General features: G+C 34.3%; 1 protein-coding gene across 1 annotated transcript; it reads right to left on the bottom strand.

The window, feature by feature from the left end:
• Positions 1 to 5,211: 5,211 nt before the first annotated feature.
• Positions 5,212 to 25,186, bottom strand: LOC141519968 (inactive pancreatic lipase-related protein 1-like). The gene is made up of 12 exons (XM_074231900.1): positions 25,138 to 25,186; positions 24,381 to 24,535; positions 21,222 to 21,347; positions 19,472 to 19,606; positions 18,255 to 18,363; positions 13,528 to 13,647; positions 13,293 to 13,412; positions 11,751 to 11,869; positions 9,881 to 10,010; positions 8,213 to 8,321; positions 5,937 to 6,101; positions 5,212 to 5,323 (listed from the first exon to the last, which is right to left on the bottom strand). Exons 1-12 carry the CDS (start codon positions 25,184 to 25,186, stop codon positions 5,260 to 5,262), a joined length of 1,401 nt encoding a protein of 466 aa, XP_074088001.1. The 3' UTR covers positions 5,212 to 5,259.
• Positions 25,187 to 25,997: the final 811 nt, after the last annotated feature.

A 25,997-nucleotide genomic window follows, 5' to 3' on the forward strand; every position in this document is an offset into this window, starting at 1 on the left:
TAGAACTGAAGAACAAGTTACTTAAACTTATTTTTCTAAGTTTCCTTATCTGCAAAATGCGAATATTATTATTAGTACCTCCCTCCCTTTCAAAGTTATTGTGAGAATCAAATGAGATAATAATTTTAAGTGTTTAGCACAGTCGTTAGCACAAAGTTGAAGAAATATAAATGTAAGCTAACATTACTGCTGTTACTGCTACTACTACTATTGCTATTTCTACTACTACTACCACTGTACTTCTACTACTTCTACTACTACTACTACTACTACTACTACTACTACTACTACTACTACTACTACTACTACTACTACTACTACTTTATTCATACTATGCCAAAAGAAAGGAAAAGTATGTATTCAGAAATGAAGCTGATGAAGGGAATACAAAGAGAAGAGCTATTGTGATTTTATGGGTATTCTTTTTTAATTTTTTAATGTCATGAGAATGGGGAATTATCTGCTAAAAAGGAATTTTTTTTTATGCTAACATAGCTTGGTGCCTCTTTTGAAACTTAACTCTTAAGAAATCTATGACCTGGGGCGGCTAGGTGGCGCAGTGGATAAAGCACTGACCCTGGAGTCAGGAGTACCTGGGTTCAAATCCAGTCTCAAACATTTAATAATTACCTAGCTGTGTGGCCTTGGGCAAGCCACTTAACCCCATTTACCCTGCAAAAACCTAAAAAAAAAATCTATGACCCTATTGTCCATGGAATATAATTTTTGAATGTAAAATTTTTAAATGTATGTTTATCTGAATTAGTTTTTTTAAGTTAAATATATTCATATTTATATACACATTGTACTTGAAATTTATATATTACTATATATCAATATGTACATACAAATAAAATATAATAAATTATTTAGCATTATTATAGGTAATTTATTAAGTATAATACATGTTTCTTAAGTATTTCCATATTATATTTAATTGCTTTTGTGTATTATACAGAATTACACATATCACATATGCAATGTTACATAATATGCATACATATAAAAATAATTTTTGGTATGAACTTGGATTTTTTTGGTATGTGTAGCTCCTTGTGAGGGGATGTCTTCTGACATTTACTAAGCAAGCATTTATTCAGTACTAAGAGTACAAACTTAAGAAACAAAACAAGACTTACTTTTAAGAAGCTTATATAAGGGGGCAGCTAGGTGGTGCAGTGGATAGAACACGGGCCCTGGAATCAGGAGTACCTGAGTTCAAATGTGACCTCAGACACTTAATAATTACCTATCTATGTGGCCTCAGGCAAGCCGCTGAACCTCATTGCCTTGCAAAAAAAAGAAGCTTATACACAAGGTAAATTAACGATTGTTTTTCAGCATATAGTTTTAGCTGCTCTGGTCTATAAGAGACTAAGTGATTTTTCTCAAGGTCATACTATTATTACTGCTGCTGCTGCCATATGAGGCAGGGCATTAGTACAGTTTGTCTTGCCTTAGAGTTCAGCTCTCTATTTGTTATGTTCCCTACCTTCACTTAATGTAACAGTACAGATTCTTTATATTTTATAATTAAATTGTTTCCCCTTTATTATCTCATTGGAGTTTGACAACATTCTAGTGAGGTTACTTGGGCCAAATTTACTATCTCCATTTAGCAGATAAAGAAACGGGCTCAGAACAATTAAGCTTAAGGTCTCGCAGCTGGAAGGGGTAACTGAGTACTCAAACCAGAGTTTTCATAGTTCCTGCCACAGCACCCATCTGTCTCACTCTGACTACGAGTGTATTTAAGTGTGTTCCCACAAATGTTTTTTAAATGTATTTCTGTGCAGCAGGAAATAATAATCTACCATTTATGTAGCACCTTGTGATTTTCAAAGGACTTTATAAATAATATCTCATTTTATCCACTCAACAGCCCTGGGAAGTGAGTGACAGACATATTCATTCTTTAAGACTATCTATATAAATACTCAACAAACAATACATTTGAAAATGGGTATGGGGTACAAAGAACGTGAGCATAAAATCAAATTGACAGAGGGGCATCCTAAATCTGGTTCTTTGATGAAATGCACTTCATCAGTTCATTGAGGTACATGTAGAAATATAAATAAGCTTTCGTATAGCAATCACGAAATTTCATATCAAGAACACAGGTTTAATACGGCCCTTTAAAATGTTCAATCCTCCTCCTAGAGCCAAGCAAGAGATCTGGTTATCTGAGGTCAAGGCTGGAAACTTTGTTTTATAGCAAAGCAGGTGAGCATGAAAGTATAAAGTGGACAATTAAAAACATGGTGATCTTCTACCTTCAGAATTGGCCTCTCAAGTTTTGTTTTATTTTTTTTTTCAGAGCAGCACTTCTGATAAATGAAATATGTATATACAAAAGGATGCAAGGACTTGAATTTTGGCATTCTGGCCCAATTCCAACTCAGGTAATTGCAATCTGTCTCCGTTCCTGCTCTTCAATTTCAGTAACATATGGCCACTCCATCATACTTCAAAATTCAGAAGATAATGGGTCTGTTCTATAAATGCCTCATTTGAATGTTTATGGTGCTTGCTAATAGACTGTAGTTTTTTATGACTGACTTCCTTCTTTCCTTGCTACTAGCTCCTCTCTCCCCTCCCTTCCTCACCCAGACCCCTTCCTGCTTCAAAGCATCTTTTAATTTCTTGTCATCCAAGATTTCAACTGGCCTTGGACATAAATGGTTTTGAATAGCAGATGCATGAGTTAGATAGAGTGCCAGCCCTGGGCAGACTTGGAATGTATGCAAGTTTTCTGTCTTTATACATCCTTTCCTCATTCCCAAGGCTCCTCTTCCTCAAGTACCCAGTGTTGCCATGCTCCCCTTCCTAGCAAAAACCGTTCTCAAGAAAGGGGGTTAGAATCCCATCTTCGATGCTTAGCTTTCTGCAACATAAGGTGGCTGGACTACTAAAACTCCTTCCAGTTTTAAGTTTTATGATCAGAAACTCATTCATAACAAAGTGTAAAAAACTACTAATAGTGTAAAGTATTACTGCTCAGGGGAGCTACTGCACATTAGCAGACAGCTAAGTCATAAGTCCAAGTAGTGAAACTTCAGGGGTACAATATCAAGAAAGAAAAAAACACATGGGAGAGCCATTTTTTCCTCTGGAGGATTCTTTCAGTGAGAAATTGTACCACACTGCCCTTACTCCAGCAATCAGATGAAACACATTTTTTACTAGCATTATTCTTGGGATTCTGCTCTTATGCTGTAGTGAATTAACTATCTTCTTTGGTCTGTCTGTGGTCCAGGTCTGATTGAATGGGGTTGTACATTGGAACAGCTGAGTGATGGAGAGGAAAAATTCTTTTTCTGTAGTCATGGGATTTTTAGGACAGGAAAGGACCTTAGATATGTAATCTAATATTCACATTTTAAAAGAAAGAAACTGATATCGATAGATATCAATAGCTACCAAAAGATGAATTGTTTACCTACTTTCAAACTCAGTCTCCTCATCTGTAAAAATGAGGGACTTGAATCATCTGGCCTTTGCAGTTCCTTTCAGATGTAAATTCAGATTATGATTCTATAAATCTGTGGAGTCCAAGAGCATACAGAAAGATAGTGGCAGAGCCAGAGCAAGGTCCTATTGATCTTGGCCAATAATTTTTCTTCTTTTTCCTAGTCTTTGTTTCTCTCCTCATCCTCTGGACTGTTTCCCGAAGAGAGCAGCTAGGACATTTCTACCCCAGGTCCAGTCAAATTGGAACAGTTACAGAGGTTACAAAAGCAAGTCATACTGCTCAATCTCAAGCCAGGGTTTAATGGGGGGTTGGGAATATGGAAAATACCTGGAACAAGGGGTCCTGTTCAAAGAAATAAAGGACTGTTGAAGCAGAGAAGAGGCAACCCCTGAAAACTCAAAGAGAAATACATGCTCAAGAGCCAAGATGCCCTAAAGAAGAAAGAAGGGCTACAAAATACCTTTTCTTGACTTATACCTCTGTCTAGAGCCGGTCCTATCTGCTGTTCTACAGGGAACACCCCATAGCCCCATGGCTGTTGAAATACAATAGAACCACTATATGGCATTGTTGTTGGAAGAGAATAATTATCTCATTGCAGGACAAAAAGAGATGTCCCAAACACCACTTTCTACAAGGATAGGCATAGTTGGATTGTCCATACAATCAAGTCTAAGGTATACAGAGGTGATATGTTGGGAGTTTTTTGTATTTATAATGTTATTAGGAACTGACTAATCTTGTAATGAGAGTAAGAGAGACATAATGTGCTAACACTTGTCAAATATTAAGACAAACACAGAAAGTTTTCTACTATCCTAAACTGATAGAGTCATTAGGGTAGATTTAGAATTAAGGAAAGGTAGCTTTCAGAAAAGATACAGATAAGAATTACCCAGGATAAGAAGACATGGAAGGGCTACAAACTACACCAGCAGAGGGAGTGTGTATACTGATGAGATCATGGAGTCAATGAAATATTAAAATGGACTATTTTTGTTATTATCATCAACATCACTATGTGGTAGAAAGAGCACTGACCTGAAAGTGAACAGAACTCATTTTTATTCTCATTATACTATCAACTACACAGTATGGACGGTCTTAGGAAAGTTAGTTGACCTCTCTAAGTGACAGTTCCTCCATTTGTCAATTGGTAGGATTGGACTAAATAATCTCTAAATACCTTTTCACATATAGAAAAATTAAAAATGATATCAAAGTTCTTTAGGAAATAGTATGATTTAAAAAATCCCTGATGAGAAACCTTACCATACATATAATAGGGTTGCTGGAACCAGTTTGTAAGAGTTAATTGTTAAATTTTAAGTGTGAGCATTTAACCTTCAGCTATAAGCTAATGCTACCAACAAAGGCTGGGTGTTTTGATTGTCAAGACAATACAGAGATGAAGAAAATGGTAATAATATAGATTTTTCTCCCAGGGAGTCAGTTGTTAAACATCTTACTGCATGTACATATTCTTCATTTCAACAAGGAATAATTTCAGTGAGTCTTCTTTATCAATGCAGCTCAAAATTCCAATATGTCTTAGACAGATTTCATGCTTAGCTAAACAAAATAGGTTCCTCCTTGGACAACACAATTTCATGAAATTTGAATATTCTCAGCTGTGGATTCTCCTAGTGCCTTAGTTTATCCTGTATTTTAGGGTCTTGAGTATCCCCACAAGAAATCTCTGACAATGACACATCCCGGAAATATTCATTGCATAGTAAAGTTTTATTAAAGTGAACATAGTGACCACTTCTAGTCACTTTTTCTTAACAGGAAGTAAGGGTGAGGTAAACTTCTTCTTTCACAGTTTGCTCACTACAGAAATTATACCTGTGGAGAAAAACATGGATGTTTGAGTAAGTGTATCTACTTTAACAAGAACCAGTTAGATTTGCTAGGCTTAAATACAATTTCTTTGCTGCTCTGTTGTTCCATGGTATTAATGGAGGAGACAAAGAGAACTAATTGGAAATGACCTTTTTAACCTCAAAACATTCCACTTATTAAATGACCTTACAATGTGCTTGGTTTCAGTGGTAGACATATTTTTTCCCCACAGAAAGAAAAACTTCCTTGAGAGTGTGAATATAATTTGTGCTTCTTCTCTATCCTCATGGTAAGCCTCAACAAATGGAGGCAGCCTATTTTACTGAGGAATATTATTTCTCTTTTACCTGTTGGTGTTTCTTCTAACTCCCTTATAATCTTTTTCATTTATTCCACTTTCCAACTTCTTGATACATAAGAGTTGCCTCTACTGCCTTACAGCTTGCATTCTCCTTAGCTCTAGAAATCTTGTTTTAAATCCTCACCAACAATCCCTATGCCCACCTTTTCATAAGCGTTTTTGCCTTAGTCATAATAGATTTTCTGTGGGCACATTTTCATTGCAAATACTTATACTTCCCAATATTCTTAGATTCATATTTATGAGCATACATACTCATTGCCATCCTCTGTTTGCACAGTGATCTTTGAGGCTCCTATTTTGGGGAAGGTTGGATTAATCACATTGTTATTCCACAGAAATTTAACTTTTTGAAGTACTCCAACATTGATCTCTACATCGATTTCATTGGAATGAGTAGACTGTGCTATGAGTACTCCCCTGTAAAAATGAAAGAGACATTTATAATCATAGACAATCATACTCTAAAGATTTGTCAATGAAATTTTATTCTTTGCCACTTGGGGTAATCAGTCCACTTTTCACCTGAATTACCAAGCAAATATGAAAAATGGGAAGTCAGTTGAATTGTAATGATGCTTTAAATGCTTTAAAGATACTTGAATCTTGAATCTTAAAATCCAAACTTTGAGCAATCAGCAGTGGTCTGTTGAGATTAATAATAATAATGATGATGATGATAATAGTAGTAGCTAACATTTATATAGCACCAGACACATAAAGAACAGTGTATATCCACAATTGATTTTAGTACATCATTCATTTTACAAATATCTCAATTTTCCCCCAAAACAACTCTGGGAGGTAGGTGGTGTTACTATTCCCAATTTACAGATGAGGAACTGGAGGCAGCAGAGGTTAAATTACTTGTTCAGAGTTGGCCACACAACTAGTAAGGGCCTGAGACTGGATTTGAACACATGTCTTCCTGCCTCCAGGTCAAATGTTCTATTCATTGTGCTACCTAGTTACTTCTAAGTTAAAATTTTAAAATGTGAGTTATAAGAATTTGAATTTCTATTGTGTTTTAGGTTTCATATAACACTTTCTTCATAACAACCATTGCTGTTGTAAAATAGGTGTATATCTCCATTTTACAGAAGGACCTGAAGCTCAGAGAGTCATGACAAATCCAAGGTCATACATTTATTAAGTATGAGAGAGAGAGGATCTGAACCCTATTCTCATAATTATCTATATTCAATGCATTTTCCCCTATACCAATGACTTTCATTTATTAATTTAAATTAACATTAAAAATTCATAAATAATGACTTCATTAAATTCACTTCCTTATTGTCCCTTTTATATCTGCAGCCGACAAATTGGCCTCCTCATTAGAAAAGAAAATCTGTTCTACTAAAACATATAAAACTGAACAGTAGCATTGGAAACAAAATAAAAAACAAAAGCATTTATCCACAATTAATTTTAGTAACATAATTTGTGGAGGAATTTTAAAATCTATTTGAATATTCATGGTTCTAATGTCTAAAATACTATATGCTTTTGTGAAGGGCCTTGCTTCCATCAACTCTCTAATAAATAGAGTAAGTTTTATTATCTTCATTTAATTGAAAAGCAAACTGAGTCTCACAGTGTATAAGTGACTTGTTTAAGGTCACACAGCAAATATCAGAACCACCACAGAACTAGATTTTCTAATTTGAAATCTAATCTTTTCTACTCCCCAAGCTTCATCACCCTGTTCCAGTCATCCAGTAATAAAGAAATACTTTCAGTTCTTCTGGGCCACCTTAGCTCCCCAAAATTTTGTCAAGAGCTGCATATAAAGTGTAGCCTATATTACCAGTGAATATAATAATAAAAAATGTAATAATGCCATATGAATGGACTTGGAGGGCCACAGGTCACCTAGTTCAACCCCTCCACAATCTACCTGGCATGTGATCAACCAGTCTTTCCTTGAAGATGCAATTTATTAACCCAATTAATACCAAATTATGCCTCCACATTCCCAACATCTTCCCCTCCAAGAATTCAACACAGTGCCAAGTCTGGAAGAAGCACTCATTAATTGCAAGTTCTGATTACTAGATAATTTTTCCATTTAGTACTTGTAAATTTATTTCATTGTACTGTAGGAATTGTTTTAGTCTACGTGCTTAAAACCTTTCACCTAGCACCAAGTAGTTGACATACAGTAGGTGCTTAAAAATACCTGATTGATTGATTCTATCCATTGCTTCTATATCTGACCCTTGAAACAAAGAGAATAAATGTAATTCCTCTTCCATGTGATAATCTTTCAAATACTTGAAGAAAACTGTATTCCTCCTAGCTGTATAATCCTGAGTCTTCTCTTGACCTTTCCCATACTGATCTCCCTCCTGTAGGTACTCTCTATCTAATCAATCCCCAGAACTGAAAACCAAATATTCCAGATAGTTTCTGTCTAGGGCAGAATATCACAAGACTATTACCTTGTTTCTGGAACATTTGTATGTGTGTTCAAGTATTTGTTTAGAGTATGATATTAAATAATATGTATCATCAATATGAAAACTTACTTAAAGATGTCATATTGTTTGGTGTTTCCATTACTTCCATACAAAGCAACTTTTACCTGGCCAGTCACAGTTCTTCCAGACAGAGTAACAGATACCTTGTATCTCCATCCTAAAGAGAAAGAGGAAAGCATCTAATGGAAGCTAAATAAACCAAAGCTTTGCTTCCACAGTTTATATATATTCAGACCAAAATGCATAGGAATATAATCAAGAATATTTGTTAATGAACTGAGATTGTTAAAGAAGATAAATGTATTGATTTCTTCAAATGAAGAACTTTTTTTTAAGATAGCTCTAACAAGGAAAAGGAGTTAATTTTCCCACCTTGGAATAATTTTAGCTATATGGGCTCAATGTAAAATGGTAAAGTTTTCCATATAACTGCATAAATCCATGGGAAAGCTGAATAATCAGTGTTCTCTTAAAAAAATCAATGTCCACTATTACATGGAGTCTCCATTTGTGCAATACAATGAAGTATAGAAACTCTACTGTTGGATTGAGCCAATTAACATAATTCATCCTGAATAAAGTGTTCTTGTTCCTCTCTTTAAACTCTTAATGTAAATGCATATAGAAACCTTGATTTTTTTTACTATTACATTACTATACTGCCTTCATTAGAAGAAATAGTGATCAGATAATAGAAAATATATTTTGAAACCTTAACAAATTTAATTTATGATGAGTAAGAAGTAAGGAATGGATGAAGTTGTTAAGAAATGATATAAGTCACTTAGAGTCAAGCACTGTGTTTTAGTGATCATCTTTGTATCACACATTCTACATCTCACAATCTAATACTGCCATAGTCCCTTTTACATAATAGTTATAATGCCATATTTTGAATAATTGAAGGAATGAATATGTACTTTGGAATAACTAAAAATTGTGGAAGACTCTTTGATTTCTGAAATGTAGAGAATTCCTAGTGTGGGAACTCCTTCCACCAATGTAGATCACAGTTAGACTATAACTTTGAGCATAAGACCTAGGAAGCTGCTAAAATCACAAAGAAGTTAGACTTGCTCAGTATTACATAGCCAGTTAAGTGCTCAAAATTAGTATTTGAACTCAGATCTTCCTTTCTCCAAATCCAGCTTTCTACTGAACAGATTATGCTACCTCTGAAAAATACAAGGTGGTGAAATAAGTTGTGGAAAGTTGGGTCTGCCTATATGAGATATTTAAATTCACATAGGTTGTGTTGACATAATAAAAACTGATACAAGTTACCACTGTCATTGTCCATGTTTAATACAAAGTAAATAATCTAGGAGAAAGACAAGCTTTCTGGAATTCCTCAGTAATGAAAAATCAATTATTCAAATGGGGTCACATAATTCACTGACCAGAGTAAACTGGCTCTTGGTTTCTAGATATATATATGTATATATATATATGTATATATATATATGTATATATATATACATATATATATATACATATATATATATATATATATATATATATATATATATATATATATATATATATATAAAAATAACTAGAGGTACTTACCAAGCTATCTAGTGGAGATTTTCCAGGGTCATCCAAATATTCACAAATAGCTTTGACATCTCAGATGATAGCTGAACTGTTCATATGCAATAGAATTTAGACTTTATATGGACTTTAAAGATCAGAGGAAGCCAAATAACAACTTACGAGCAAAGTTACTTGCATCTCCAGTGTTCAGAAAGAATTGTTGACCCTCTTGAGATGTTTTCCCAGCAAATTTATCAGCATAGTGACCCATCTGTGGGCAGCCTTCAGCTGGACAGGGGAAGCACTTTTGCTAAAGAAACAAATGATTGGTTTATCAGAAGAGTTTGTCTCCTTGTGATTCACTCTTATGGTTAAGCATTCATAACTCCTAAACATCTCATTTTAATGAGGAAAATGACTTTTAAAAATACAATCTGATATGAAAATTTGACATATTTCATTAAAATATTATTTCATTAAAATATATCCTTTTGAACTAAAAACATGAAGAATCAAATAAGTTTCTTCTATACACTTAAATAATTATAGGACTGTATAACAATAATGCTTATGAGTTTTGATGATCAATGTAATTTTAGGGAATGTTAGGGAATATTTCAGATGTCATTATTTTGGGTACAAGAAAAGAAAATTAAGTTCCATAATTAAGATATCACATGATGTAATGGACATAATTCACTAGACATGGTTCTCATTCTGCCTCTTGTTACTAATTACTTAGGGAGTCATGGAGTGATAGTTTCCTCATCCTTAAAATGAAGGGCTTGGTCTAGAGATTCCTTTCTGAAAAGATCCATTACAAGTAATTCTATTTAGTAGAATATTAGGTGCTTGAGATCAGAAACTGCTTCATTTTTCATGTTGTATCTACTGTACCTTATGCACAGGAGCTCCTTAGTCAATGTTTATTGAATTGAATTAAGAATACTAAATCTTTGACTAAGACTCAGTCCTACCATTGACTGAGAAGGACACTTTGGCCTACTCTATTTCCAATCAAGTTTATTTTGTTTCTCCTTAGGTAGTCTGCCCCCCTCACTCACTCCTTGTTCAGTACCCTACCACCACCCCTAACTCCTATGGGTTTTCTATATTAGTGCTGGACTTTATCCCAAAATCTCTTTAGTTAAACCCATTGTAGCTCAGAACCCCTGACTGATCCACCAGCTTCAGCCTACTCAATAGCAGATATAGGCATGTTGCCACTCTGACGGAAGATTTGATATAAACTCTTCAAAGTTTATATATCAAAGTTTATAATCTACATCTTTTAAAAAGCAATTCTTGGAATACTTTTAGGCTAGATGAAATAAAAACAAAATAAAGAGTTGAGTTATATCATAGTTGTATAGATGAACAATTGAGATGATTTGAGATCACGTGTCAATGTGCAATATAAATCTTCCTACCATATATAGTTGTTTTCATTTTCTAATTTCTATAATTTATGGGATTAAGCATGAATCTTATTTCCATAATATCCCTCTCTAGATCAAAAATTTTCAATGACTATTGTAAGAAAGCTAAAGTACAAAATTTTCCACTGAGCATATATATGTTTTCATTTACCTGCTCAATCTTATTTCCTACTAATTCTTAGTCTGATTCCTCTATTTCAGTTAATGGAATTCCTCATTATTTCTCAAATGTACCTTAGCATTCCAATCACCATACCTTTTTATAATGTGGTCCCCTGCTTGGCATATCTTTTCCTCTCTTTTCATCTAAATCTTACTCATTCATCAATTAATTGTCTATTTTTCAAGCTCCACCTTCTCCATGAAGCTTCCTTTAGTTTTTATAGCCCCTTTTATAGCCCCTTCTCAAGTTTCATGAATAGCATCATTCATTTTACTGTTGTTTCATATTTCTATGTCTCCCCATAAATACTGTAAGGTCTCTGAGGTCCTTCTAAACATTTGGTAAATATCTACTTATATACTTTGAAATGAATAAAAACTAATAAATTATGGACTTATGATTATGTGATTCCATGACATTGATTGACCTAGACAGAGAAATAACTTACAGATGAAAAAGCCTTGTAGGAAACACAGGGGAATGCAGTGAAGCCATCAGGGTTCAAGATGCTATCAGAGTAGTATTTGTAGCTCCTCAAGTGATTACAAGCCACAAAGTCCCGAGTTCCTGGAGAGAAAAGTTCTGATTATTATTTAACAGAATCACACAGAAATGCTCACATTTGTAAATTCTTCAAGGAAACATCCCAACCAGATAAAGCTAGTGAGGGTACTATAATCAGCCCCAGATTTAACTGTTGTCTTAAAACCTTAAATTGAATTTCATGATAAAATTTATGCTTTGTCTTAGTGTAGCAAAACCTACAGAGGACTGAAATTCAAGTTAATAAGTAATTACCTCAATGGATTTGCTTTGATCATATATCTAACCTTGCAAATAATTTTTAAAGATTTTTTAAAATTGTGCTTCATTAAAAGTAATATAAAACGTGTATAAAACCAACTAAACTTGCTTAATATTTAATTGAATGAATGTCAAGGCAAGATATCATAATAGCTTCTCAGTTACTTCCTTTGAGTCCCTCTCAGGATTCTGCTCATTCTTATTTACCTTTTCCTCATATATAATCTTGATAGTACACATGCCATTTTTCTGATCCTATTTTTTTCTTTGTATAAGTTAAAAAGATCTTTCCAGATTTCTTTATATTTTCAAACCTACCAATTGGTCTTAAAGGTATTACAGAATTCCATTTGCTATCTGAATGAACAATTAAGTTAATCATTCCCTTATTACTGAATATTTATATTCCCTTTTTGCCATTATATATCATGCTGTTATTAAAAATTAATGAATAGCTCTTTTGTTTCTGTTTTTGGGAATACTTTTAGGTAATGAGTGATTGGGTGGCACAGAGGTTAGAGAAAAGACTTTAAAGCCAAGAAGATTTGGGTTCAGGTTCTAAATTTGATACATATTGGTTGTATTACCCTGGGCAAGTCACTATAACTCTCATTGCTCCAGACAACTCTCTATAACATTTTGCCGAGGATGTATGTTGACCTCACCTAGTAGAGGGAGTTTGCTCACCCTGGAATTCTCTAACAACTGAAATCATTCCTTATCCTAGTTCCTATCCCTTGTGGGTATATTTGTAATAACAAATTATGAGATTTTACAAACCATTTCGATTCAGCTTAGTAAAATTTTAAAATATTTAAAATTTAATCAAATGACTAGGTTGCTTTTTTTTGTAGAATAATGAAAGCTTAATTATGGCCACAAAAATTTTTATGTATATTTTTCTCATTAAGAAAATTACCAAATCACATTTCAAAATACTGAGAAGTAAATATATACATTTTTTCTTTTACTACTCTACTTAATAAAGAAAAAAATATGAAAAATTCCATTTTGTCAGAATGATGAAACAATAAATAATGATCTATTGTGCAAATAGCAATAAAGAACCTAATGGAAAGTTCTGTACTTGTAGATTTTTAAAAAGTACATTGGGTTTATTTTTAGCTATGGCCAAAGATAATGAATGGCTTTTCTTTAGTGGTTAGTATTTCCTAGATGAGCTTACCAGACCAGATGCCATCTATGTCCACGATCTGTGAGAGTATGTTCTTCTTACACCCAGGCATTTCCTTTCCTCCATTTGGAAAGAAATCAAGATGACCAAGTTTTTCAGTTGTTCCAATACCTGAAGCAGTTCAGAGAAGGACAAACATGTCAAAACTTGTTGCTCTGGAGTTAATAGTGATGAAATGTGTTGATAATGACTTTATGGAAAGTCCTATAATAAAGTGAAGCCTCACCCAAATTAGGGATCAAAGGAGCTGAATCAGTGTGAATCACATCAACAAACAAAGCATCACTAGAATCCAATCGTACTTCTTCTGGGGCACCGTCAAAAGAAGACTCTGCAGGGTCTAACCCTAAAAGAAATATGTATAAGTACACGTTAATAGCTAATTCAACCCAACCCAATAAAACAAATGCTTCTAGTGCTTACTATGTATCAGATTAAAATACTAAAACATCTCTCTGCCTTCAAAGTATTTTCATTTGAGCTGAATATAAAATTGTATGTCTGTGAGTAGGGCAGGTAGAATCACATTACCTCTTTGGATGGAGAGGTACAATGGTATGGATAGTCTCAAAGAAAAGAAAATCAAGTATATTTACATTTGACTTTGTGATTCATTGCTAAATTTTTGTCTATCCATCCAATTTACCCTGATGAATAAATTCTGTGAATTTCTGAAATAAATATGAGATTAAGTTTCATATATTTCCCTCTTCATGCCATGTTATTAACATCTCTTCAATTTGGAGAAGAGGAATATTTTTGTCTTTCAGATTCATTTTCTCCTTAAGTCTCTTAATCAGCTGTAATCTGAAAGTTTTCTCATGGTAACTGAAGAATCACAAATGATTCCTTTTGATGAAGATACAGTTCTTCAAAATGAAACAGGCAATGAGTCTTTATAATAGATGGAAAAGAATATAATGTAAAGCAGTTTTTCTAAGTAGAAGTTGATATGATTATTCTTTTCATTTTAGAATGCTTAGAGTTTATTAGGAATTATTAATAGGAGTTTATTAGTTGACTCTGCCTTCCTTTCATTTTATATTTCATGTATGACACAAGTAATCTACAATTCAACAAGCATTTATTCAGCATCTAGCATGCTTAATGGACTTTGCTAGGCACTAGGAATACAAAGATAAAATGAAAATTCATAAACGAAAGTTAAAAGTGGATAGATTTTACATTCAACCAAGTCTTCATGGCTTAGACTGAAACCCATAGTATCAGAGACTTTCTAAACTTGAAAGAACCATAGTAATCATTCACCTATCTCCCTCACTGGACAGCTGAAAAAAAAATGAGACCAAGAAAAAGATTAAGATTTATGTGGTGTTGTAGGAAATATGTTAGCTAGGAGTCAGGAGAACTAGGTTTGGGCATTTGGCATTGGCTAGTTGTTGTGACTACTACTTTCTACAATTAAGAGTGATTTAGAGAATTTTTTTCATATGACTATAGATATATTTGATTTCTTTTTCTGAAAACTTCCTGTTAATATCTTTTTTAATATCTTTATCAGTTGGGAAATGGCTATAATTTTTATGTCTGACAATTCTATGCCCTATATATATTTGAGAAATTAGGTCTTTATCAAAGAAATTTTCTAGAAAAAATTTAATATTACTTCATTGTCTATGTAGCTTTTAGCAAAATGCAGTATTCCTGTTTCTCTCTCTGAATCAGGTCTTATTTTAGTTTTGATTTGTCTAAGATCATGATTGCTATTTCTGTGTTTTTTTTAGTGTAACTGAACCATTTAGATTTTCTTTTAGCCCTTTATTTCAACTCTATGTATTTCTGTTTTAAATGTGACTTTTATAAACAATATATTTTTTAATTCTGGTTTCAAATACATTCTACTGCTTGCTTTTTATGGTGAGTCAATCCCATTCATATTCACCATTATGGTTACTATTTATTCCCCATCATCCTATTTTGTTCTGTTCATTTTTTCTTTCTCTTTTAATCTTGCCCTTCCTCAAAAGTCTACTTTGCTTTTAACCACTTCCTTCCTTAATCTTCCCTGACTTTTATCATCCCCGCCCCCATTTTTTCTCATCCCTTTCCCTTCATATGACCCTGTTGGATAAGTTACATTTCTAATACAACTGAGTGTGTACATAAATATATATTGATATTCATGTATATTTAATATCTAAATTATATACACAATCTACATACATATGTTTATGTATGTATGTATACTTCACTCTTTGAAACAATTAATGATGAGAGTGATTTTCAAACATTCTACTCCTCTCCATTTCCCCCTCCACTATAGAAGGTCTTCCTTGTGTACCATTTTTATGTAAGAAAAATGTCCCCAAGCTCTCTTTTTTCTCTCAATTCATTCCTCTTTCTTACCCTTTCATTTGTTGGAGATCATGCCATATAATCAGCTCATATCCCTGACCTCTGTCTATGTAAACTTCTTTAAACTGTTCTAAAAGTAGTAAAGTATTTAGGATTACATGTATCATCTTCCAATATACGAATGTACACACACTTTAACTTTGCTAAAAACCTTATAATTACTCTTTCACATTTACCTTTTTACATATTCCTTGAATCTTTTGCTTGGATGTCAGAATTTCTATTCAGTTCTGGTCTTCTCATCAAGACTGCTCAAAGGTGCTCGATTGCATTGGATATATATTTTTTTTCCTTGAAGGATTATACTCAGTTTTGCTGGGCAGATTATTCTTGCTTGTAATCATACTTTTTTGCCTTCAGGAATATTCCAAGTCCACTTCTTTTTTCATGTGGAAACTGCTAAATCTCATGTGATCCTAAGATGCCATAATATCCAACTTGTTTCTTTCTGGCTGCTTCAAGTATTTTCTATTTATCCTAGGAACATTGGAATTTAACTATATTCCTGGAAGTTTTCATTTTGAGATTTCTTTCAGAAAGTGATTGATAGATTCTTTCAATTTCTAGTTTACTCTCTCTAAATCTAAGATTTTCAGATAGTTTTCCCTTGATAGTGTCTTGAAATATGAAATCTAGTCTTTTTTTTAAAATCATAGATTTAGGTAAGTAATCTAGTAATTCTTAAATTATCTCTTCTCAATCTGTTTTGCAGGTCAGTTGTTTTTACATTGTGATAGCTCACATTTTCCTGTTTTTTTCCCCCATTCTTTTGCTTTGCTTAATTGTTTCTTCTTGACTTATGTAACCATTAGTTTCCACCTGTCCAACTCTAATTTTTAAGGAATTATTTTCTTCAGTGGGTTTTTTTACCTTTTTTCCATTTGGTCTATTTTGATTTTTTAAGGAGTTATTTTCTTCAGTGGGCCTCTTTTATCAATAAACCAATTTTATTTTAAGTTGTGTTATTTTTTCCCATATGTTTTGTGTTTCTCTTACCAAGCTTGTAATTCTCTCTCTCTCTCTCTCTCTCTCTCTCTCTCTCTCTCTCTCTCTTTCTCTTTTAGGTTTTTTTGAAAGGCAAACGGGGTTAAGTGGCTTGCCCAAGGCCACACAGCTAGGTAATTATTAAGTGTCTGAGACCAAATTTGAACCCAGATACTCCTGATTCCAGGGCTGGTGCTTTATCCACTACGCCACCTAGCCTAGCCACCCCTTTTAATTCCCTTTTAAAAATTTTCTTGCATCACTCATGCCTTTCCCCAATTTTTCCTCTTCTATTCCTCTCATTTTTTAAACTCTTATAAGAATTCTTGTTGAAATTTTACCTAGCTAGCATTTTTTTCCTTTGATGTTTTGGTTGTAGGAATTTTTACATTATTATCTTCATATGAATTTTTGCCATGCTCTTCCCTAATACTGCTGTAACTTTCTGGGGTCAAATTCATTTTGTTATTGTTTTATGCTCATTTTCTAGTCTATTTATTAACTTTGATTTTATGTTAGAGTTGGACTCTACTCACCTTGGGGGAGGCACTGTGACAACCTTTGTTGTGCTGCTGTTTTCAGAGTTAGTTCTTGAGTTCTGCAAATTTTTGGTCTTTTCAAGTTGTTATCCTAAGAGAGATATGGTCATTGCTCTCCTGGTCTGTACTCTGATCTTAACCCAGAAAGGGCCCCTGGTACTCTGCAGCCACAAGCACTAGCATTCTCTTGGAACTATTGATCTATGACCAAGGTTCCTGCTCCTTTGTGACAAACCCCCACTCATCTCTGACCTGGAATTGCAATCTAGAAATTTGTTATAGTATTTCCAATCAATACCCAACTATACTCAATGTCAGCAAAGGAATCCCTACAATCTTTTTTCTGACCACTTGTCTGACACCCTTAATGTTGCTGGGTGGAGAGCACCCAAACCAGCAGTTGCTGCTGCAGCAGCTCTTGCCACTTTGCACTGGATATGCCTTCACCTTGGTATCATAAATGTATTCCTCTAATCTTACTTTTGCTTTTTGTTGGCTCTGCCACTACAAAATTTGATTTTAGGTATAATTTTAAAGTTGTTTGGAGGGGAATATCAGGACAGTTCAACTGGAGTGCCTCTAATTTTCCATTTTTGCTCTGATTCTCTCTCTTTTATCCATATTTCTAAAATGTCTCCTAAAAGGATGGAAACTTGTTCCACCCCAATAAAATGATAATGAATTACTTTTTTTGCTTATTCCTTCAGGAAAATCAATTTTTGAAACCATAACATTGTGGGGAAAAGAGATGTAGCAACACATTGGGAAATCTGAGACTTTCATGGACTCATAGGAGGCAATACAAAGTTTATGTGAGATGAGAAAAGAAACATAATAAAGAAGAGAAGGTAACAAAAGATAAGAAAGTGTGTATATTTATATGAACTAAATAGTTACAGATTTATGGTTCCCTAAAATCTTTATTCTTGACACATTCAACTTTGCCACAAGTAAATGAGTGATTCTACTTGAAAAACAGAGTGTCAGTTAAATTATCCGGTGGCCTTTGGAGTGCTTAGTGATGAACACAGGCAACCTCACTACTCCCACCTACCTGTAATTCTGCTCAGACCAGGAATCCTTCGCCCAACCTCTCCAGCTGCATGAGCTCCCATACTGTGACCAATGATGTGAATTTTGGAAGGTGGGTATTGATAGTTGGTCTAATGGAAAGACATATTTTCAAAAAACGAACTCATTAGGTTCCTGCCCATGTTGATTACAGAAATATTCGCCACCCTTGGCAATGGGAACTATTTGCTGGGCATGCTATGACTTAATGCTTATATATGCCCTTAGGACCAGTGATTTCTCCATATAGTCTCATTTCTCTGGATGAAGCCTGTTCATTTTTGTAATAAAACACAATAAATCTTGGGCCTTTTGTGCCCTTTTGCTATGAAAGAGAACATTTGCTATCCATAGATATTGGGGAAAATTGTGGTCAGTTAAGCCACATAAATAAAAGCCTGTGGGTAGAAAGAAATCACTGAAATGATTTTGACATGATATAGTAGGAGCAAAAAAATTCTTAACCCCACTAATTAAAGGACACAAGACAATTCTACTCTATTTGGCTTATTCCTTTGTATAATTTTTTGGCATAGTCCATTTGGAATGGCAACAACAGAATTGTTTAGTCATTATCAAATGTGTTCAACTCTTAGTAACCCCTTTGGGGGAGTTTTCTTGGCAAAGATACTGGAGTTGTTTCCCATTTCCTTCTCCAGCTCATTTTCCAGATGAGGAAACTGAGGCAAACAGGTCAGTGACTGAATCAAGATCACAAAGCTAGGAAGTGTCTGAGGCCAAATTTGAACTCAGGTCTTTCTAATTCCAGGTTCATCCACTTTGTCACCTAACTCTCAAATATAATACAACACTATAAATGTTTACAAAATATCTCCTATCTGCACAGCATGGTTCTAGCAACTGGGGATACTAAAAATAGAAAAACAAAACAATCCCTATCCTCAGAGAGTTTTATACTAGTTGTCCTTCATTGTTGAAGAGGACCGTGTTAACCAACCAAGTGACTGGTAACAATTCTTGCACAGTTATGTTTATTATAATAGTGAGGGGCCTACTGTGCAAGCTATCCTCATTTGTTTTTTTACCAGAATTATTCCACCCCGTGATCTGATAGGTAATGGTCTGACTGCTGTGGGTGTTTCTTGGCATTACAGTCTGTTGGAGGAATACAACAATGAGGATCTGTATTACACAAACTACCCAGGCAAGGTAATGAGTACTGAATACCTTTCTACTTACCGAAAGAATTTTAATCAAATTAGCGATTTCAGCCCCCACAACACGGATGTTGTTTGCAGCCTGGCTATAAGTAGTTTGTGAGCCCCCTTTCCAGTCAACACAGATGCAGTTCACCTCTTCTACTTGAAACATATTCTAAGGTTGGGATATAAAGTGAAAAGTCCTTAAGGTGAGCATCAGCGAGGAAGTCCCTCCATTTCCTTGGTGAAAACCCAAGTCCATCAAATGCTGAATAAGTTCCAGCAAAGAATAAATTATTTCATGAGAAATAGTGACCCAGAGGAATTGATGGATCCTCAGAAGCCCCACCACATGGCCCATCCAACATCTTGTAAAATGGTCCTACATATTTTTTTTCTAAAATCAATTTAACATCATTCAGTCATATATTTGACACATAGGCTATTATATTAAACTAGAAAAAATAAAAGCATTGATGTGTGTGAAGGAGCTGGAGAGTCTTGTCTATAGAACCACATAAAAAGTATACTGATTTCATGAGGGTGAAAGAAGGTATGAAAAGAAGAATCACTGGGGGAAAAGCTATGTCTTGAGACTTAAAGATATTTGATTTTCTACATGTGCAACTTTCATGCTTTCACTAGTCATTTCAGGAATGGACTGAGTTCTTAATGGATTTGAGGGAGTAACAATATTGAATTGGCCATTTAGACATCAGGACAAAAGGTCCTGAATCAACATATTACATTTCAAAGATAAAACTTGTATATATATCTTGGGGACACTTTCTCCTCTTGAAACAAACATGTTTGTTATACTTATGTCATTGGAAAGCACAGAAAGTTTCATCCAATTGCATATTCTTTCTTTTGCCCCTCAATTCCCACTCCCCAATCAACGCATCATTTTGTTTTCTTTCCTTCCAATGATAAATTAAAATACACCCATAATTATGGTCAAAACTGATTTGAATGGGGGGATAATAATAATTATATTATACTTCTTTATAGAGTACATAAGACAAAAAATTAGCTTGTTTATAAAAATGACTTTCTTGAATAAAAATGATCATCGCTGAAGATGGAGACAGAAAACACAGAGAATATGCTACTTTGCATTTCAAAGTCTTAGAAAAAAACTAATAAAATTAAAAATAATCACCAATATAAGTAATTAATTTTATAGAGCACTTTAAGGTAAAAAAAATTGCATGAGCCAAAAAAGGCATTTCTTATTTGTTTTATGAGATAGATAATAGATGTGATCCTGGAAAACATGTCAGTAAACTTATTTTGGGCAAAGTAAATAATTTTAAATGCGAATAAGAAACTTACTATTTAAAGAAGCCTTGGGCTACCTCATCTTCCCAATTGAGTAACATATTCTCTTCCAAAATATGTTTTTGTTTTCATTTCCTATTTACCTATGTTCATATGATCAATATGTGTCAAAGGCATTTGTCTAAACCCAAGTCTTCCTGAGTTTAAGGGCAGCCCTCTGCTTATTCCCAAAGATCCCTCTAATTTTTTTTACAAATATTGTAAATACTTCTGAATATTATTCATTTTATGCACAATACAAATCCTTGACATTTTAAAATTCTCAACCTCCTCCCAAAAAATGTAATCTATTTTGTAAATTTGAATCATCATTTAATTAAGTCATTTAAAAGGAACATTGCCTACTAGAAGATGAGTTTTTTTTTTAATATTACTTCTTTAGAAATTGAACAGCTCGACTGATTTTAAGATGTAGGTTAAGGGAATATAGGAAAAGGTCCACCTCATACCTTGCACATGTCTGCTAGCCAGTTTTCTTCTCCTTTATCTATGAAGCCATGGATAATGAAACGAGTCTTCCTGTCTGTTTTGAAATTTGTGTACTCAATGGTGGATGGATCTGATGGTTGGAGTAACTGTTATAAAAAGAAAAATATCAGATGATTTTTTTTGTCTTAAACAATTTATGATCATTCACCTCATTACTCTTTTAATATGGAAGACTATTTCATAGGTAGAAAGAAACATCAATCTTTAGAGGTAGAAGAAGCTTTGTAGATCATTTGATCTTCAATGTTAGTCAATCCAGCCTAATTCAGTAAATTCTTATGAAGAAGGAAATGAGGAATAAGTGCTTACTATGTATTTTTTAAGATAAATATTATCTTATTTGATCCTCCCAACAACCTTGAGAAACAATCCCCATTTTATGACTAAGTAAACTGAGCAGACAGAGGCTAAGGGACTTATCCAAGTTCACACTACTAGTGTCTGAGGCTGAATTTGAACTCAGGTCTACCATTCTTTCCACAGTGTAAGTCAATTTATCTGCCTATATTGTAAAATTAATTATGATTATACTGATCATGGGGATAAGATGTGATATTTATAATGACTTTCTGATATCAAAGAGCTTATTAACTGGGGGGGAGGCAAACATACAGAAAATGATAATACACAATGATGATGCATTTAGAAGCAGCAAAACAAAGTACCTTCAGAGTTCTGGGGTAGGGTAGGACAAATCAAATGGGGTGTAGTGACAGCAGAGGATCATTTAGTGAGAACTAGACTGGACTTGAGAATTAACTTTTTTTATTTCACACATAAGGCAACTGAGTCTCAGAGATTAAGTAAACTGATCAGGGCAATATAGGTAGTAATAAAAGGTATAATGTTCTAGATGGTTAAATCAAGGTTCATAAAGAATAAGGTATTAGAACCCATAAAACCTTTCTCATAGTCCACTCTCTCTCTCTCTCAGACCACACTGTGTTTATGCTAGGCTGGTCTCCTTTCACAGTAGGGAAATGTTGATTCAGTGTGTCAAAAAGCCGTACAAACTACCACTTCTTAGCCAAGTGATCAATGGTATCCCTTGTCATTCCATTTACGGGAAAAAAGAAAACAGTTGCTGAGAGAACAGTGAAATTAAATTTATGTCTAGAAATACAAACTGTTAGCAATGTGGAAGGAGGATAGGAAAACAGGGCATCATTTGCTGTGTTCAAGGCAACAATTTTTGTGATCTGGCATAACCTTGGAGCCTATATTCTCTGATTTCTGACTCACAAGTCTGAAGACACATTCTAGATTTCTGAGTGTCCAATTTTAATCTCTATGGACATGGTTCTCAGAACTATCCATTCAGTTCTTTCTCTTGAATTTTCTCCTGACTTCCAGTCTCATATCTTCAATGATCTACTGGACATCTCAAAGTGGAAGTCCCCTGTGTATTTTAAATTCCAAATGTCCAAAATCAAACTTGCTATCCTCCTTTCCTCATCTTGTTCCACCACCATTTTCAGTCATCCAGTCTCACTTCCTAGGTATTATTAACACTTCAATCTCTCTCACTCCCTCATAGTCAATCTGTTGACAAGACTCATTGATTCTACCTTAGCAACATCTCTTGTACATGTCTCCATCTCTCCTCTGACATTGCCATTACCTTGGTAGTGCAGGCTCCCCTCATCTCATGCCTGTACTATTTCAAGATCCTCCACTTTGACTCCCAGTCACAATTCTTTCCTCACTCCAGTTCATCTTCCACTCAGCATTCAAATTGATTTCCCTACAAGAAAGGTCTGACCATGTAACTACACTGTTCAATAAACTCCAGTGGCTCCCTATTACTTCTAGGATCAAATATAAAATTCAAATATAACATTTAAAGTCTTTCAAAATCTGACCACTTTCAACCTTTCCAACCTTCCTATGCCTTATTCCTATGTACTCTGCAATCCAGGGACATAGGTCTGGTGCTGTATACATAACAGTGACAATCCATGCAATCCAGTGACATAGGTCTGGTGCTGTATACATAACAGTGACAATCCATGCAATCCAGTGACATAGGTCTGGTGCTGTATACATAACAGTGACAATCCATGCAATCCAGTGACATACAGCTGTTGATAATAAACTAACAACAACCACCAGAATCCATGTAGCAATTTAAGGTTTGTCCAGGGCTTTATGAATATAATTTCAGGTGATCTTTACAACAATCTTGTGAAGTTGTTACTATTATTATCTTCATTTTTTACAGATGAAGAAAACTGAGGCAGACTTGGTTAATTTAGTGACTTATCCAGGGTTATATATCTAATAAGCATCAGAGATTGGATTTTAACTTAGATTTTCTTTACTTCAAGCCCAGAACTCTGTACTGATTGCCACTAGCTGTTCTAGCTATTCCTTCTAAAAGACACTCTGTCTCTTGAAATCTGTTCATTTTAAACTGACTATTCTTCTTGCCCAAAAAAACCCTCCTTCCTGATCATCATCACTTATTTTCCCTTATTTCCTTCAATCCTAATTTAGAATCCTGCCTTTTGCAATAAGTCTTTCCTGGCTTCCTGTAATGCTAAACCATTCTCTCCATGATTATCTCGAATTTGTCCCATATATGTCTTATTTGTGCATAGCTGTGTACATATCGTCTCCCTATTATACTGTGTGTTTCTTGAGGGATTGTTTCTAGCTTTCTTTGCATCCTCAATGGTTTGAACATTTCCTGGTACAGAGTAGGTACTTAATAATTATTTGTTGACTGACTCATTGACTAGACAAATGTGAAGATAGAAAAATTGATGGTTCTGGACAAAAAAATTTCTAGTCACTTTATAAATGTTTACTGAAATTGAATTGAATTTTGCCTTTCTCTATATATTCAGCAGTGTCTGGAACAGAGAGCTTGTGCTGCCCCAACATACCCTCTGAGGACTCCAATTTACTCTATAACACATTGAGACACTTTAATATTATAAGAAACACTTTGATATTATAGGAACAGTGATAATCATAAAGTGAAAATTTTGCTTATTTTTTTCAAAGTATTCTATTTTCATTATTGACCCCAAGTACATTTTTCTATGAAATTCAAACAAAACTATTAGCACTATTGGATGAAGAACATGTTAGATTAAAATAACCATAACTCTTACTTGAAAGTTATTTGGATTTTCATTTGTGTAGAGCAGAAAGCGGGTGTTGATCTTTTCTGGACTCCAGGGTAAAACCTTAAGTGGCCTTACTATTGTGCCACCCCAAGGTTCATCATCCGGAAAGCATCCAAGATCATTATAGCAGACTTCCTTTCCTATGTGATAAATGAATTCAAAATTCAGTCTTGGTCATTTAAAGACAGGACTTTTTTTCTGTATCTGTGTGACTGGTAGATGGGGTTGGACTATCAAGTGGCTAGATGAAAAACATACCTCTTTTCCCTTTTGTCTTCAAAACCATAGTCCAAGAAATTATCTAATCATGGAAATATTAAATCTAAATGGAGGGGTGGCTAGGTGGCACAGTGGATAGAGTACTGGCCCTGGAGTCAGGAGTACCTGAGTTCAAATCCAGCCTCAGACACTTAGTAATTACCTAGCTGTGTGGTCTTGGGCAGGCCACTTAGCCCCATTGCCTTGCAAAAACCTAAAAAAAAATCTAAATGGAAATATCAAGCTCTGAGGAAGACAGGGGAAAGAGGTGAATAAGAGCAGAATAGTCTCAAACTTTGATCACATCTTACAGAATTGTCTACCAAAGTCATTCAGTATACTAGGTCTCTGGAAACAGATATCCTCCACTTTGATGTCAGTGAAGCATATAGTGTTGAAGCTAAGGATGTTCTGGTCAAAACCTGTTTGGGGTGGGAGGGAGGTTGTGCTTAATAACTTCTAAAATTTATCAACTATTTCTTACCTCTGGCTGTACCCAGCAACAGGAAAGTGGCAATCCAAAGCCAGAGCATCTGAACAGATAAGAAATATTCAATTGAGCTTCACTAGAGAGGTTATTAGAAAATATATAGGAATTCATAACAATTTCAACTTCTAATAACCACAATCATCATCTGCATATGACAAAACAAACTCTCTTCAAAATTTTTTTCTATTAGCTATATTTAAAAAATACTTACCATGCTTGAATAGTCAGGGTCTCTGAACCAATGAGATCAAATGCCAAAGCCTTTTTATACAGTATCTTATCATTTGGACACAGTTTCAAGGGGAAAAAAAACTAATGAAGATAGACAATTTTGTGTGTACTTCACATTTTAATCTCCACAAATACACAAAACAAGATTAATAATAGTAGACAATTTTCCATTAAGTTCAACTGTGGGAAAGCAAAGGATGTTTTAATAAGATGGGAAAAAATGGAACTTTCAATGTGTTGTTAATCAAATGAACCTTGGTTTCAGTCCAAGTATGACAGTAATCCTCATAGCCCTGTCCTTGCTGTGTGTGTGTGTGTGTGTGTGTTTGTTCATGTGTATTATTCATGCAAATTACTTAAAGCCCTGACAAGAAAGAGAAATTGTCAATGAAATAGCACATTTGAATAGCTGTGCTAAGTGGGAATATTAAAATTCAGGTGATTAAATCACATTTGCCTTTGGTAGACCATCCTATGATGCCTTCCAGTTTATAGACACATTATAGAAAACAGAATCCTCTCATTTCAAAGGTAAATGAAACCTCAATGGCATCTTGTTCAAACTATACCTGAAAGTGACTTCCTTTTCTAACATATTCGACAAATCAGCTTTGGTTTGATAA

Source organism: Macrotis lagotis, chromosome 4 (assembly GCF_037893015.1).
Source record: "Macrotis lagotis isolate mMagLag1 chromosome 4, bilby.v1.9.chrom.fasta, whole genome shotgun sequence".
NCBI lineage: Eukaryota > Metazoa > Chordata > Mammalia > Peramelemorphia > Peramelidae > Macrotis > Macrotis lagotis.

Bases quoted from the DNA above. Each gene is read 5' to 3' on its own strand.
- LOC141519968 (XM_074231900.1), bottom strand. From the start codon at position 25,186: ATGCTCTGGCTTTGGATTGCCACTTTCCTGTTGCTGGGTACAGCCAGA. The intron at 21,348-24,380 runs GTAAGAGTTATG...TTTTTATAACAG, and splicing joins AAAATCCAAATAACTTTCAA to TTACTCCAACCATCAGATCC. The intron at 6,102-8,212 runs GTAAGTTTTCAT...TCATTTTTACAG, and splicing joins AAACAATATGACATCTTTAA to GGGAGTACTCATAGCACAGT.